The 15,046-nt window shown below is 50.1% G+C and overlaps 1 protein-coding gene across 1 annotated transcript in view; it reads right to left on the bottom strand.

Moving 5' to 3' along the window:
* The window catches only part of gars1 (glycyl-tRNA synthetase 1), a 46,620-nt gene that overhangs the window by 15,803 nt on the left and 15,771 nt on the right, over positions 1–15,046 (bottom strand). Inside the window, exons 5-12 of the mRNA XM_070881782.1 lie at positions 14,837–14,925; positions 14,034–14,110; positions 8,604–8,749; positions 8,208–8,357; positions 6,896–7,058; positions 6,372–6,536; positions 5,503–5,611; positions 1,321–1,465 (exon numbers count right to left, since the gene is read on the bottom strand). Of these exons, the coding sequence (XP_070737883.1) occupies positions 1,321–1,465; positions 5,503–5,611; positions 6,372–6,536; positions 6,896–7,058; positions 8,208–8,357; positions 8,604–8,749; positions 14,034–14,110; positions 14,837–14,925 (1,044 nt within the window). The remainder of the gene's footprint in view (positions 1–1,320; positions 1,466–5,502; positions 5,612–6,371; positions 6,537–6,895; positions 7,059–8,207; positions 8,358–8,603; positions 8,750–14,033; positions 14,111–14,836; positions 14,926–15,046) is intronic.

A 15,046-nucleotide genomic window follows, 5' to 3' on the forward strand; every position in this document is an offset into this window, starting at 1 on the left:
CCTTCTATCACTGGAAAAGGTATTTACTCTATCAAAACCCCTTATAATTTTTGAACACCTCTATTAAATCACCCCATAACTTTCTCTGCACTCAGGGGGAACAACCCCAGCTTCTCTAGTCTCTCCACATAACTGCAATCCATCATGCCTGGTACGATTCTGCTAAATTTCATCTGTACCCTCTCCAAGTCCTGAATCGACATTGTGACCAACGTTCAGTGGGATAACCGACTAGTTCAAAGACTGCAGGGTTACGGACCTAGAACTGGTAAGTGGGATTAGACTGGATAATCTCTTGTTGGCTGGTGCAGATACGATGGTAAGTACTGCAGCAAATCGAATACGGCCAAGGTGATCTCCTGGACTAGTTCTGATCGCCTGAATGGGTCGGAGAGGAATTTTCCCAGGTTTTTTTCCCCCAATTGGCTTGGGTTTTGCCTCTCCCAAGAGATCACATAGCTCCGGTTGGGGTGGAATGTAGAATGTTTCAGTGCAAGGAGCGTCGCAGTTGTGGTAGGGCGGACTGGTTGCTCTTTACCTTTCTGCCATTGTTCATAGGTTAATATGTAACCTTCAGGGCTGCTGACCAAGGACCATGTGGCTTTGTCGGCCGGCACGGACACGATGGGCCGAAATGGCCTCCTTCTGCACTGTCGATGTCTATGTTTTGAAGACACCCGGGGGGGGGGGGGGGGGCGGGGTACATTCTAACCCCACCCGTCAGGTGCTTAAAATGCCCCAGGTTACATAGCCGCCAGATCCAGCGGCTTGCCTCAAGCCTCTGCCCGGGTGATGAGGACCAAGTCCAGTCCGATGACGTCATCCCCGACTGTGATTTTAACTCTGGTGCGAGCGAGTAAAGTAGCAAGGTTTAAGGCCAGGCTGAAGCGAGTCAGGACCTGGCGGGAAAGATGAAAAGGCCCAAATAGGTACCTCAGCACTGGAACTTCCTACTCTCTCCATCTTCCTGCTCTCCCAAGCTCAACGTCAAGCTGGCCACCATTTGGCAAACCATTTGGTCTCCCTCCAACCTTAGTGATGTCCCTTCAACTTGGTATTGCAATGAAACAAGGACAGTGCGGTGCTGCCCCTAGTGGCTTGGGCAGAGACCTGCGGGCCCTGTTCCTTATAACCTTGGGGGGGCGGGGGGGGGGGGGGAAGAGCAAGGAGGCACTGGCTCCCACTCATTCCACTGAGGACCCTAAAGTGCCAAGAAACTTCCGGTGGATTCCAGACTAGGTGGAAGTGATAGGTCCTGAACTAACCCAGTCCCGACCGTTCCAATTTATTCATTAACCAAAGTGAATTTGGGAAACCTACCCTTTTTCGTTCAACTCTTTCTCCATGTCTGTGATGTAACACTCGTCACAGATATTTAAGTACTCCATCACAATCTTGGCATCCTTCTTGAACTCCTTGCCAATGGCCCCCTTGTTGGGTTCGAACTGAACAACATTGACAGTTTTGTTCACTGAAGTTAAGGGAAAGGCACCCTGCATCCAAATCCATCAACACAGTCCACTCACGCTGGCTGCCGCGGGGTATAACCAGTTTCTCTATTCCTCATCAAACACCACCAAACCTCACTTTTGGTAGTGGCCGTGTGTGTGTGTGTGTGTGTGTGTTTTTTATTAAAGAGAAGGTGGTGAGCTATGTCAGTGCTGGAGAGCAGAGTAGTTTCCAATCCAGGCATCGAGCACTCCTGGGTGAGGGAGAAGTTGGTCAGACGTGGAGCTAAAGCTTCCTCTATACTGCCTCAACAACCTGCCTCAATCCAGGCGCTCAAGAGCACCCACTCCATGCAGCAGGGTAACATTACACCATTTTCCCGCCAGCCGTCACATGGCATCTCGGAGCGAGACTGCCAACTTGGGAGACAATTTTCTGTGGGAAAAGACCATTAGGCACTGGATGGAGACACAGACTCATTCAGCAATAGAACCAGACAGTCCGCAGAGAGGGCATCATTTCATCCCAGCAGTTTGTCAGGGGAAGAGGGTGCGTTAAATAATGAGCGTCTCACCTATCTCACAGGCTCTCAGCCTGCAGTTCAATGAGGCAGTACCGGAGACCGAAGAGTAGATGCCCTCCCTCCACCCTGTTCAACCACAGCCGCAGCAAGGCTCACGAGTCCACAGAATTAAGCTGTTGCTGGAGTGCATAATATAACTAAAATCCAAACACACACACACACACACACACACATCCAGCAAGTAGCTGAGCCACGCAGATCAGCAAGGACTGATCCCTATTCTTTTTTTTTTTAAATTCATTCATTGGAAGTGGGTGTCACTGACAAGACCAGCATTTATTGCCCATCACTCGAGAAGCTCTGTAAGCGACAGAAAACAGAAATGGCAACTTGGGATGAGGGATTGAAAGAAAAAGACTTGCATTTATATAGCGCCTTTGACGACCACTAGATGCCTCAAAGCACTTTACAGCCAATTAAGTAATTTTGAAGTGTAGTCACTGTTGTAATGTGGGAAGTGGAAACGCAGCAGCTGCCAATTTTCACAGAGCAAGCTCCCACAAACAGCAATGTGATAATGACCAGATAACCTGCTTTCATAATGCTGATTGAGGGATACATATTGGGATGCGCTTATTTGTACTGCAAAAACGGCCAACATGCTCCACCCTTTGTTTCTGATTGGTCCCCTTAGAGGATAAGCCACACCCTGAAGTTTCACAGGAATGTGCAACTGGTTTCACTGACTTTGCAAATTGTAACTCGATCCACTTTGACTTCCTGAAGCGACAGAAGACAGAGCTCCCCAGATGACAGCAAGGGCCAGCCGAAGTGCCTTACCCCAGTCCAAGTACATCCCTCCCCCAGCCAAAGTCCCTTACCCCAGTCCAAGCGCATCCCTCCCCCAGCCAAAGTCCCTTACCCCAGCCAAAGTCCCTTACCCCAGTCCAAGTGCATCCCTCCCCCAGCCAAAGTCCCTTACCCCAGCCAAAGTCCCTTACCCCAGTCCAAGCGCATCCCTCCCCCAGCCAAAGTTCCTTACCCCAGTCCAAGCGCATCCCTCCCCCAGCCAAAGTCCCTTACCCCAGCCAAAGTCCCTTACCCCAGTCCAAGCGCATCCCTCCCCCAGCCAAAGTCCCTTACCCCAGTCCAAGCGCATCCCTCCCCCAGCCAAAGTCCCTTACCCCAGCCAAAGTCCCTTACCCCAGTCCAAGCGCATCCCTCCCCCAGCCAAAGTCCCTTACCCCAGCCAAAGTCCCTTACCCCAGTCCAAGCGCATCCCTCCCCCAGCCAAAGTCCCTTACCCCAGCCAAAGTCCCTTACCCCAGCCAAAGTCCCTTACCCCAGTCCAAGCGCATCCCTCCCCCAGCCAAAGTCCCTTACCCCAGTCCAAGCGCATCCCTCCCCCAGCCAAAGTCCCTTACCCCAGCCGAAGTGCCTTACCCCTGTCCAAACGCATCCCTCCCCCAGCCAAAGTCCCTTACCCCAGTCCAAGTACACCCCTCCCCCAGCCAAAGTCCCTTACCCCAGTCCAAGCGCATCCCTCCCCCAGCCAAAGTGCCTTACCCCAGTCCAAGTACACCCCTCCCCCAGCCAAAGTCCCTTACCCCAGTCCAAGCGCATCCCTCCCCCAGCCGAAGTCCCTTACCCCAGTCCAAGTACACCCCTCCCCCAGCCAAAGTCCCTTACCCCAGTCCAAGCGCATCCCTCCCCCAGCCAAAGTCCCTTACCGCAGTCCAAGTACACCCCTCCCCCAGCCAAAGTCCCTTACCCCAGTCCAAGCGCATCCCTCCCCCAGCCAAAGTGCCTTACCCCAGTCCAAGTACACCCCTCCCCCAGCCAAAGTCCCTTACCCCAGTCCAAGCGCATCCCTCCCCCAGCCAAAGTCCCTTACCCCAGCCGAAGTGCATCCCTACCCCAGCCAAAGTCCCTTACCCCAGTCCAAGTGCATCCCTCCCCCAGTCAAAGTCCCTTACCCCAGTCCAAGTGCATCCCTCCCCCAGCCAAAGTCCCTTACCCCAGTCCAAGCACATCCCTCCCCCCCCACTCCACCACCATAGATGGGGCAGGCATTGTGTACGGAATGTTAACAGTGAATATTGACAATGTTGTGACTTCTGGATATCATCCACTCCCAACGGGGGTTGGAAGAACGTGATCCGTCTCCACCCCCCCCCCCAGTGTCTCTCTTTTCACCCCCCCCCCCACAGTCTCTCTCTAGCTGCCCCCAACCCCGCTGCCCTCGGGGGTGGGTGAGAAAGCGTCAGAGCCTCAGGTGCCTGCTTCCGGGGGGGGGGGGGGGGGGGGAAGAGACCTTGACAGGGGCACGGGGCTCATCGCCTGTTGGTCAAAAAAATGCAGTACGGGCAGGGGCTGGAGAAACGCCTGTCAAAACAAATAGCAGTACAAATAACTACATCGTAAATACTGGCCGGGACACCCGGGATAACTCCCTTGCTCTTCTTCGAAATAGTGCCATGGGATCTTTTACGTCTAAGTGAGAGAGCGGGCGGGGCCTCAGTTTAACGTCTCATCTGAAAGACGGCACCTCCGACAGTGCAGCACTGGGAGTGTCAGCCTAGATTTGTGTGCTCAAGTCCCTGGAGTGGGAATTGAACCCACAACCTTCTGACTCAGGGGCGAGAGTGCTACCCACTGAGCCACGGCTGGAGGACGATCAGCACCGACCTGGAAGGAGAACCCGGTTAGGATGGTGAGCAGGCAATGTGGTCACTCACCCCTACCGACATCGTCACCTTCTGTACAAGTGGCAGCTCACACGGAATAGTTGGAGACCGACGTGAGGTTTATTTATATCTCACCGTGTCTGTTGTGTCTCAGTGGGTAGCACTGTCGCCTCAGAATCAAAAAGTTGTGGGTTCCAGTCCTATTCCAGAGACTTGAGCACAAAATCCAGGCTGACATTCCAGTGCAGTGTTGAGAGAGCGCTGCACTGTCGGAGGTGCTGTCTTTGGGATGAGGCGTTAAACCAAGGCCCCGTCTGCCCACTCTGGTGGGCGTAAAAGATCTCATGGCACTATTCAAAGAAGAGCAGGGGTAATCCCCGCTGTATACCATCCATTTATCCATCAACCAACATCACTAAAGAACATGATCTGGTCATTAATACGTTGCTGTTTGTGAGAGCTTGCTGTGCACAAATTGGCTGCCGCGTTGCCCACATTACAACAGTAACTACACTTCAAAAAGTACTTCATTGGCTGTAAAATGCTTTGGAAATCCCGAGGTCGTGAAAGGCGCTATAGAAATGCAAGTCCGTTCTTTCTTTTCTCCTGGGCTAAGTGCACGGCTGGTTTTAGGACTCGGGGTTTCGCCATGGCCCCGAGCCACCCTTTAAATGTTGCCCGACCCCTTGATCTTTACCCCATATTGACTGCAAGTGACCGTGGAACAGGTAGAATACCATGGGTGAGTGAGGAAGGGGAGGTGGGGGGGTTCCTCCTGCACTGCAATCTCTCACACACTCATTCCACTGAACCCCCTCTGGGGGCTCCTGGCCGATAAGGATATGGGCTCCTTCAGAGGCTTTTCAGCAACTAGAGGCACTTTGGTCGCTCTGGCGTGACAGGCAAGGTCGTAGCACGATCGATCAGCACAGCCGACTATCTCGATCCAGCCCTGCACAGAAATGGAGAGAGAAAGAGTGATCGCACGAGAGAGGAACATACGTCATCCGTTCACTCCTGCAATGGTCGCTCGTCAAAACCCAAATTACAACAAAAACTCGAAGGATGTGGAGAAAATTATTCTAACTGTCTTCGCCTGACTGGCATGAACAAAATATAGTTCAACTCAGGCCACCGTTATTCATAGAAACAAGGAGGATGCCATTCAGTCAGATCATGGCTGATCTCTATCCCTGACCGGCAAGCCCCGCGCCCCTGACCGGGGATTGAGGGAACGGGAGGAGAGGCAAGTTAACCGGAGCCGCTGCGGCTAAAGTTACAGCGGACGGGAACAGAGGGCTGACAGTGGCTCAGAACCCCTCCCGATAGGGAATGCCGCACGGTGGGATTTGCCAGTCGTCCAGGATTGGCTTGGAGTCTCTAGTAATTGAAGATTAATCGTTGGGAGCAGGTGGGGTGGGGGTAAATAGTGCGTGTCCTCTGCACCCCTCCACCCGTTTCCTTTCAACTTTTTGATTTAATATTGACGATGGGGGAAGTGGCTATTTGACTGGGTGAGGAGGCTGGCCCAGCACACAACAAAGGGGCAGGCCTTCGGGAGAAATGGAGGTGGAAAAAGCGATTCGCCTGTTTAGCTATTGGAGCAGCATCAAACAGTAACAAGTGACGAGGTTAGCGACCCTTGGTTTAAACAGACTGTAATGCGAGTTTAATTTCACGAGCCTGTCTGCACCGACGGGAAATGCGCTTACGTAGGAGGTTTTGGCCTCAGCGTCCCAGCAGTCGCAGGCGTAGTGGGCCATCTCGTTGTCCATGTGCTGCCGGAAGCGCAGCTTGCCGGTCGACACGCCCACTTTCACCAGGAACAGATAAATCCTCCCGATGAAGTATCCCAGCACCGAGTTATCGATGATCCCCTGCAGTGGAAGACAAGGCACCAATTAGTTAGCGGTGAGTGCAGGGGACCGGGTCACTCTGCGGTGCATCTGGAAAACTAACCCCGCTCCCTCCCCGCATCTGTCCAATCACCCCACAGCCTTTTCCTCCAGTTCCATCGGGTGCTCCTGCTTAAGGACACGGTTCAGTCTGGACTTCCTGTTTAAGGACACGGTTCCGTCTGGAGTTCCTGTTTAAGGACACGGTTCCGTCTGGAGTTCCTGTTTAAGGACACGGTTCCGTCTGGAGTGGAGCCAATTAAACAGTGGATGGCATCACCCAGACCCTGACACACACACACACACACACACACACACACACACACACACACGAGCGTTACCTGTTCCACGGCATCCCCGAGTCGCATTTTCTGTGCTGACAGTCCACTGGTCTGGGCCTGGCTAGAATACAGCATTATCTGGAGATCTGCCACAGCGGAAAACTTGGAGTGATTCTTCTCACTGGGATCCACAAAGTGCTCGATTTCCGCCATCGTGAACTCCCTGAACAGCAAGAGGAATTTTAAGAGTCATGACTCAGAAATTCTCTTCCTAAGCCGCTTTGCAGTAGTACATCTCTCTCGCTTCCTCTCCTCTCCTCTCCTCTCCTCTCCTCTCCTCTCCTCTAGTGGGACCCTGTGTAAGCCAGACCTGGGGCAGACAGTGAGAGGCTTCCACTCCTGAAGGGCATTAATCAGCCTATCGGGTTTTCTCTCCCAGTTGTTCAAAGGTCTTTTTCTGTACCAGCCCGCAAATCACCAGATTATTGAATTCAATTTCACAATCGGGCCGTGATGGGGTTTGAGCTCAGTACCATATACCAGTAGGCTCCCTCCCATAAGAGATAGGCACCTAGGCCATTCAGACCCTCAAGCCTGACCCACCATTCAATTAGATCATGTGCTCTGCATTGAGACTAGCCATTATGTGTCTTCTTTCATCAACCTAAAGACCATTTAGCAGATGGATGGGATAAGCTGTGTCCTAATCGAATGGTGGAACAGGCTCGAAGGGGCCAAACAGCCTCCTCCTGTTCCTTTGTTCCTACTCGGAACTCCTTCGCGGCAAATGAGCCAAAGGTGGGCAGAGGAAACGTTACAGGGGCACCCTCAAAGCCTCCCTGATAAAGTGCAACATCCCCAGACACCTGGGAGTCCCTGACCAAAGACCGCCCTAAGTGGGGGAAGTGCATCCAGGAGGGCGTTGAGCACCTCGCGTCTCACCGCCGAGTGCATGCAGAAACCAAGCGCAGGCAATGGAAGGAGCGTGCGGCAAACCTGTCCCACCCACCCTTACCCTCAACGACAGGGACTGTGGTTCTCGTATTGGACTGTTCAGCCACCTAAGGACTCATTTTAAGAGTGGAAGCAAGTCTTCCTCGATCCCGAGGGATTGCCTATGATGATGATGATGTTCCATATGAACATACGAAAGGAAAAGGCCGTTTGGTCCTAGGACCAGGAGGAGGCCGTTCAGCTCCGCAAGCCTGGTCCACTATTCAGAGACGGTTGCCCCAAAATGTCCACAAACTACCCAATAACCATCGGCAGAAGCGAATATTTAACGCAACTTACTTACAAGATAACCGATGGAGAACAGCTCGGCCAGAGAGGGAGAGAGACAACAATAAACTGCAGAAAGAGAGCTCAGTACCTGACCCGGATGAGGCCTGATCGCGGGGAGATCTCATTCCGGAACGAGTTTCCTATCTGAGCGGCGGCAAAGGGAAGTTTCCCCTGATTGAACTCCAGCAGCCGTTTAAAGTTCAGGAAGATTCCCTGGGCTGTTTCCGGCCTGAGGTACCTGGAAATATAAATGGGGGTGGGGAGGGGTTAAAATCGGTCTCCGCATGGCAACTACATCAATTGAAAGCCTCTGTGGCGAATGATACAGACAGACTGACATACACACTTTAAATCCCCTCCAGTTTCACTCCCTCTTTTACAAGGGTTGGAAGCGAATACATTCAATGTCACTGCTTGCCAGCCCTGAGGGACTGAGAGTAAACGTACAGTCCTTACACTGCGCACAGTGGGTATTGTATCTCACCCCGGCATGTTGCCTCCTGGTCCAATGGATGTCTGGAACATCAGATTGAAGGAGATGGGAGCAGACAGATCATTCCCGGTGATTGGAGACTTGACGTTGTATATCACAAACAGATCCGTTAACTCTTGTTGACTATAATTGTCCATCTAATAATGAAAACAAAGACAAATAATGGCCATTACTTTATGATATGTGCTGTGGCTCAGTGGGTAGCACTCTCTCCTCTGAGTCAGAAGGTTGTGGGTTCAAGTCCCACTCCAGAGACTGGAGCACAAAAATCTCGGCTGACACTCCAGTGCAGTGCTGAGGGAGTGCTACGTTGTCGGAGGTGCCAGGCGTTTCTGCGGCCGCAACTGAGACTCCAGGATAGTATGTTGCCTCCCTGGTGCAAGGGTCAAGGATGTCTCGGAGCGGGTGCAGGACATTCTGAAAGGGGAGGGTGAACAGCCAGTTGTCGTGGTGCATGTTGGTACCAACGATATAGGTAAAAAAAAGGGATGAGGTCCTACGAGACGAATTTAAGGAGCTAGGAGCGAAATTAAAACGTAGGACCTCAAAAGTAGTAATCTCAGGATTGCTACCAGTGCCACGGGTTAGTCAGAGTAGGAATCAGCGCAGATGAATACGTGGTTTGAGTAGTGGTGCAGCAGGGAGGGATTAAAATTCCTGGGACATTGGAACAGGTTCTGGGGGAGGTGGGACCAGTACAAACCGGACGGTCTGCACCTGGGCAGGACCGGAACTAATGTCCTAGGGGGAGTGTTTGCTAGTGCTGTTGGGGGAGGAGTTAAACTAATATGGCAGGGGGATGGGAACCAATGCAGGGAGACGCAGGGAAACAAAAAGGAGACAAAAGCAAAAGACAGAAAGGAGATGAGTAAAAGTGGAGGGCAGAGAAACCCAAGGCAAAAAACAAAAAGGGCCACTGAATATAAAGGGGCTGCAGGAGAGGTCAAAACTAAAAATCATGGTTTAAAAACTAGTATTAAAACACTCTACCTAAACGCACGCAGCATTCGAAATAAAGTAAATGAGTTGACGGCACAAATCATTACAAATGGGTATGATTTGGTGGCCATTACAGAAACATGGTTGCAGGGTGGCCAAGACTGGGAATTAAACATACAGGGGTATCTGACGATTCGGAAAGATAGACAAGAAGGGAAAGGAGGTGAGGTAGCTCTGTTTATAAAAGATGATATCAGGGCAGTTGTGAGAGACGATATTGGCTCTAATGAACAAAATGTTGAATCATTGTGGGTGGAGATTAGAGATAGTAAGGGGAAAAAGTCACTTGTGGATGTAGTTTAAAGGCCCCCAAATAATAACTTCACGGTGGGGAGGGCAATAATCAAGGGAATAATGGAGGCATGTGAAAAAGGAACGGCAGTAACCATGGGGGATTTTAACCTACATATCGATTGGTCAAATCAAATCGCACGGGGTAGCCTGGAGGAGGAATTCATAGAATGCATACGGGATTGTTTCTTAGAACAGTATGTTACAGAACCTACAAGGGAGCAAGCTATCTTAGATCTGGTCCTGTGTAATGAGACAGGAATAATAAACGATCTCCTAGTAAAAGATCCTCTCGGAATGAATGATCACAGTATGGTTGAATTTGTAATACAGATTGAGGGTGAGGAAGTAGTGTCTCAAACGAGCGTACTATGCTTAAACAAAGGGGACTACAGTGGGATGAGGGCAGAGTTGGCTAAAGTAGACTGGAAACACAGACTAAACGGTGGCACAATTGAGGAACAGTGGAGGACTTTTAAGGAGCTCTTTCATAGTGCTCAATAAAAATATATTCCAGTGAAAAAGAAGGGCGGTAAGAGAAGGGATAACCAGCTGTGGATAACCAAGGAAATAAAGGAGAGTATAAAATTAAAAACCAATGCGTATAAGGTGGCCAAGGTTAGTGGGAAAATATAAGATTGGGAAAATTTTAAACGACAGCAAAGAATGATTAAGAAAGCAATAAAGAAAGGAAAGATAGATTACGAAGGTAAACTTGCGCAAAACATAAAAACGGATAGTAAAAGCTTTTACAGATATATAAAACGGAAAAGAGTGACTAAAGTAAATGTTGGTCCCTTAGAAGATGAGAGGGGGGATTTAATAATGGGAAATGTGGAAATGGCTGAGACCTTAAACAATTATTTTGCTTCGGTCTTCACAGTGGAAGACACAAAAACCATGCCAAAAATTGCTGGTCACAGGAATGTGGGAAGGGAAGACCTTGAGACAATCACTATCACTAGGGGGATAGTGCTGGACAGGCTAATGGGACTCAAGGTAGACAAGTCCCCTGGTCCTGATGAAATGCATCCCAGGGTATTAAAAGAGATGGTGGAAGTTATAGCAGATGCATTCGTTATAATCTACCAAAAGTCTCTGGACTCTGGGGAGGTACCAGCGGATTGGAAAGCAGCTAATGTCACGCCTCTGTTTAAAAAAGGGTGCAGACAAAAGGCAGGTAACTATAGGCCGGTTAATTTAACATCTGTAGTGGGGAAAATGCTTGAAACTATCATTAAGGAAGAAATAGTGGGACATCTAGATAGGAATAGTGCAATCAAGCAGACGCAGCATGGATTCATGAAGGGGAAATCATGTTTAACTAATTTACTGGAATTCTTTGAGGATATAACGAGCATGGTGGATAGAGGTGTACCGATGGTGTATTTAGATTTTCAAAAGGCATTCGATAAGGTGCCACACAAAAGGTTACTGCAGAAGATAAGGATACACGGAGTCAGAGGAAATGTATTAGCATGGATAGAGAATTGGCTGGCGAACAGAAAGCAGAGAGTCGGGATAAATGGGTCCTTTTCGGGTTGGAAATCAGTGGTTAGTGGTGTGCCACAGGGATCGGTGCTGGGACCACAACTGTTTACAATATACATAGATGACCTGGAAGAGGGGACAGAGTGTAGTGTAACAAAATTTGCAGATGACACAAAGATTAGTGGGAAAGCGGGTTGTGTACAGGACACAGAAAGGCTGCAAGGAGATTTGGATAGGTTAAGCGAATGGGCTAAGGTTTGGCAGATGGAATACAATGTCGGAAAGTGTGAGGTCATCCACCTTGGGAAAAAAAAACAGTAAAAGGGAATATTATTTGAATGGGGAGAAATTACAACATGCTGCGGTGCAGAGGGACCTGAGGGTACTTGTGCATGAATCCCACAAAGTTAGTTTGCAGGTGCAGCAGGTAATCAGGAAGGCGAATGGAATGTTGGCCTTCATTGCGAGAGGGATGGAGTTCAAAAGCAGGGAGGTCCTGCTGCAACTGTATAGGGTATTAGTGAGGCCGCACCTGGAGTACTGCGTGCAGTTTTGGTCACCTTACTTAAGGAAGGATATACTAGCTTTGGAGGGGGTACAGAGACGATTCACAAGGCAGATTCAGAGATGAGGGGCTAACCTTATGATGATAGATTGAGTAGACTTCAGTCAGAAGGATGAGGGGTGATCTTATAGAAACATTTAAAATAATGAAAGGGATAGACAAGATAGAGGCAGAGAGGTTGTTTCCACTGGTCGGGGAGACTAGAACTAGGGGGCACAGCCTCAAAAAAATCGGGGGAGCCAATTTAAAACCGAGTTGAGAAGGAATTTCTTCTCCCAGAGGATTGTGAATCTGTGGAATTCTCTGCCCAAGGGAGCAGTTGAGGCTAGCTCATTGAATGTATTCAAGTCAAAGAGATATAGATTTTTAACCAATAAGGGAATTAAGGGTTATGGGGAGCGGGCGGGTAAATGGAGCTGAGTCCACGGCCAGATCAGCCATGATCTTGTTGAATGGCGGAACAGGCTCAAGGGGCTAGATGGCCTACTCCTGTTCCTAATTCTTATGTTCTTATGTTCTTTCAGATGAGATGTTAAACCGAGGTCCTGTCTGCTCTCTCAGGTGGACGTAAAAGATCCCTTGGCACTATTTCGAAGAAGAGCAAGGGAGTTATCCCCGGTGTCCTGGCCAATGTTTATCTCTCAATCGACGTCACATTTTTGTTTGTGGGAGCTTGCTGTGCGCAAATTGGCTGCTGTGTTTCCCACATTACAACAGTGACTACACCTCAAAAGCAATTAATTTGCTGTAACGCACTTTGAGACGTCTGGTGGTCATGAAAGGTGCTATATAAATGCAATTTATACCGATTTGGTTCAGGGAGTGATCTTGTCCAGGACACACAAAGGTCAGTGGAAATCTGGAATTCTCTCCCCAAAAGGCTGTGGGAGCAGGGGGACAATTGGATCTTTCACAAGATCAAGATGGATAGGTTTTTGCTGGCTCAGGGTATTAATGGATATGCAGCAAAGGCGGGTAAATGGAGTTGAGGTACAGATCGGCCAGGATCTAATTGAATGGCAGAGCAGACTCAAGGGGCTGAATGTTCTCCTCCTGCTCGCGTGTCCTGGCCAATATTTATCCCTCAAACAACATAACAAAAACAGATTATCTGGTCATTATCACGTTGCTGTTTGTGGGAGCTTGCTGTGCTCAAGTTGGCTGCCGCATTTCCCACATTACAACACTGACTACACTCCAAAAGTACTTCATTTACTGTAAAGCACTTTGAGTCGTGCGGTGGTCGTGAACACAAGAACATAAGAAATAGGAGCAGGAGTAGGCCATTCGGCCCCTCGAGCCTGCTCCGCCATTCAATAAGATCACAGCTGATCTTCTACCTCAACTCCACTTTCCTGCACTATCCCCATATCCCTTGATTTCCTTAATATCCAAAATCTATTGATCTCAGTCTTGAATATACTCAAAGACTGAGCCTCCACTGCCCTCTGGGGTAGAGAATTCCAAAGATTCACCACCCTCTGAGTGAAGAAGTTTCTCCTCATCTCAGTCCTAAATGGCCGACCTCTTATCCAGAGATTGTGACCCCTGGTTCTAGACTCCCCAGCCAGGAGAAACATCCTCCCTGCATCTACCCTGTCAAGCCCTGTAAGAATTTTGCATGTTTCAATGAGATCACCCCGCATTCTTCTAAACTCTAGAGCATGTAGGCCCAGTCTACTCAATCTCTCCTCATAGGATAATCCCCCAGTGAAAGGCACTATATAAATGCAAGTCTTTTTATGTTCCTATGACACTGGAAGAACTCCCTGCTTTTCTTCAAACAATGCCCTGGGATCTTTAGTGACCAGATAAACCAACAGAGCAGGGCGAGCTGAACCCCAGTGGAAGTCAACCCCTTCAAGGCAGGAACACAAGGATAAAAACAGCAAGGGGTAGGAGAAACAGAGGAAATGTGCAAAATCTATGCACTAACAACAGGTCTTTAAATCAAAACTAGGCTGCGTTTCTCTGTGTTAATGTGATAGATAAACAGGAATGGACACCATGCAGGGACAAATAACGGGGTAAAAACAGATCAAAGGGATTAAGGCAAGCGAAGTGGTTCCTTTTACCTGGGTGACAACACTTTCCATCTCTGCTTTCTTCTCCACGGAGCATTTCTTATCGGACATCAGTTTCTGCAAATGAGCTACAACAGCGGAAGATGATTGGCAGCTTAGGTTTTATACAGAAACACCGGGTCGACTAAACACAATTGATTGAAATCAGCCACCAACAGGCGACACAAAAGGTCTCCATGTTATCCTCACTTGTTCAGGGATGTGTCTAACACTGCGTTTCACTTCGAGCCTGTGTGCTGGGCATCAAGGTACCGGCACAGAGTCCGATTGTATTGGTCTTCGGGGGTGGGGAGAGCAGGGCCTTCGGGGGGGGGGGGGGGGGGGGGGGGGAGAGCCCAGGGCATTCGGGAGGGGGGGGGGGGGGGGGGAGTGAGGCACTGGGCCTTCGGGGGGGCGAGGCACTGGGCCTTCGGGGGGGGGGGGGGGGGGCGGGGGAACCCAGGGCCTTCGGGGGACGACGACACTGGGCCTCCGGGTTGGGGGTGACAGACACCAGGCCTGCAGGGGAGGATACTGGGGAAGATATGGGGCAATGGGGAAAGCATACGACAGTGAAATCGGTTTGGAACTGCCCTAGCAAAGAGCCGGCACGGACAGGATGGACCGAATGACCTCCTTCTGTTCTGTGATATCCCGAGCCAGAATTCCCAGGGGCAGCGGGAGTGCCAGCAACAATCTGTTGCCGTATCTCCCCAGCACCAGAGTCCGCCAAGGCTCAGCGCTGTTTAAAGCAAGGTGGATCACGGCGTGCTCAGCCAGAGCAGCCCTCTCTCACTCCAGGTGCAAACCCTTACCTTTCAACAGATGGTCGGCACGGAAACACTCCCCATTTTTCAGGTCCTTCACCATGTAGTCGGCAAACTTGTCCACGTGCCCAGATGTTCTGCAATTCCAATCACCAAAGCTCAACCCACAGAATGTAAGCCAGAGCATTTCCTTTTTTAAAAAACTACGAGCCCCCCCGAGCCTGCGAAACCGCCCCTCTCCAAAGTGCTGGGTGAAGG

The sequence above is a fragment of the Pristiophorus japonicus genome, chromosome 5 (assembly GCF_044704955.1).
Source record: "Pristiophorus japonicus isolate sPriJap1 chromosome 5, sPriJap1.hap1, whole genome shotgun sequence".
Taxonomy (NCBI): Eukaryota; Metazoa; Chordata; class Chondrichthyes; family Pristiophoridae; genus Pristiophorus; species Pristiophorus japonicus.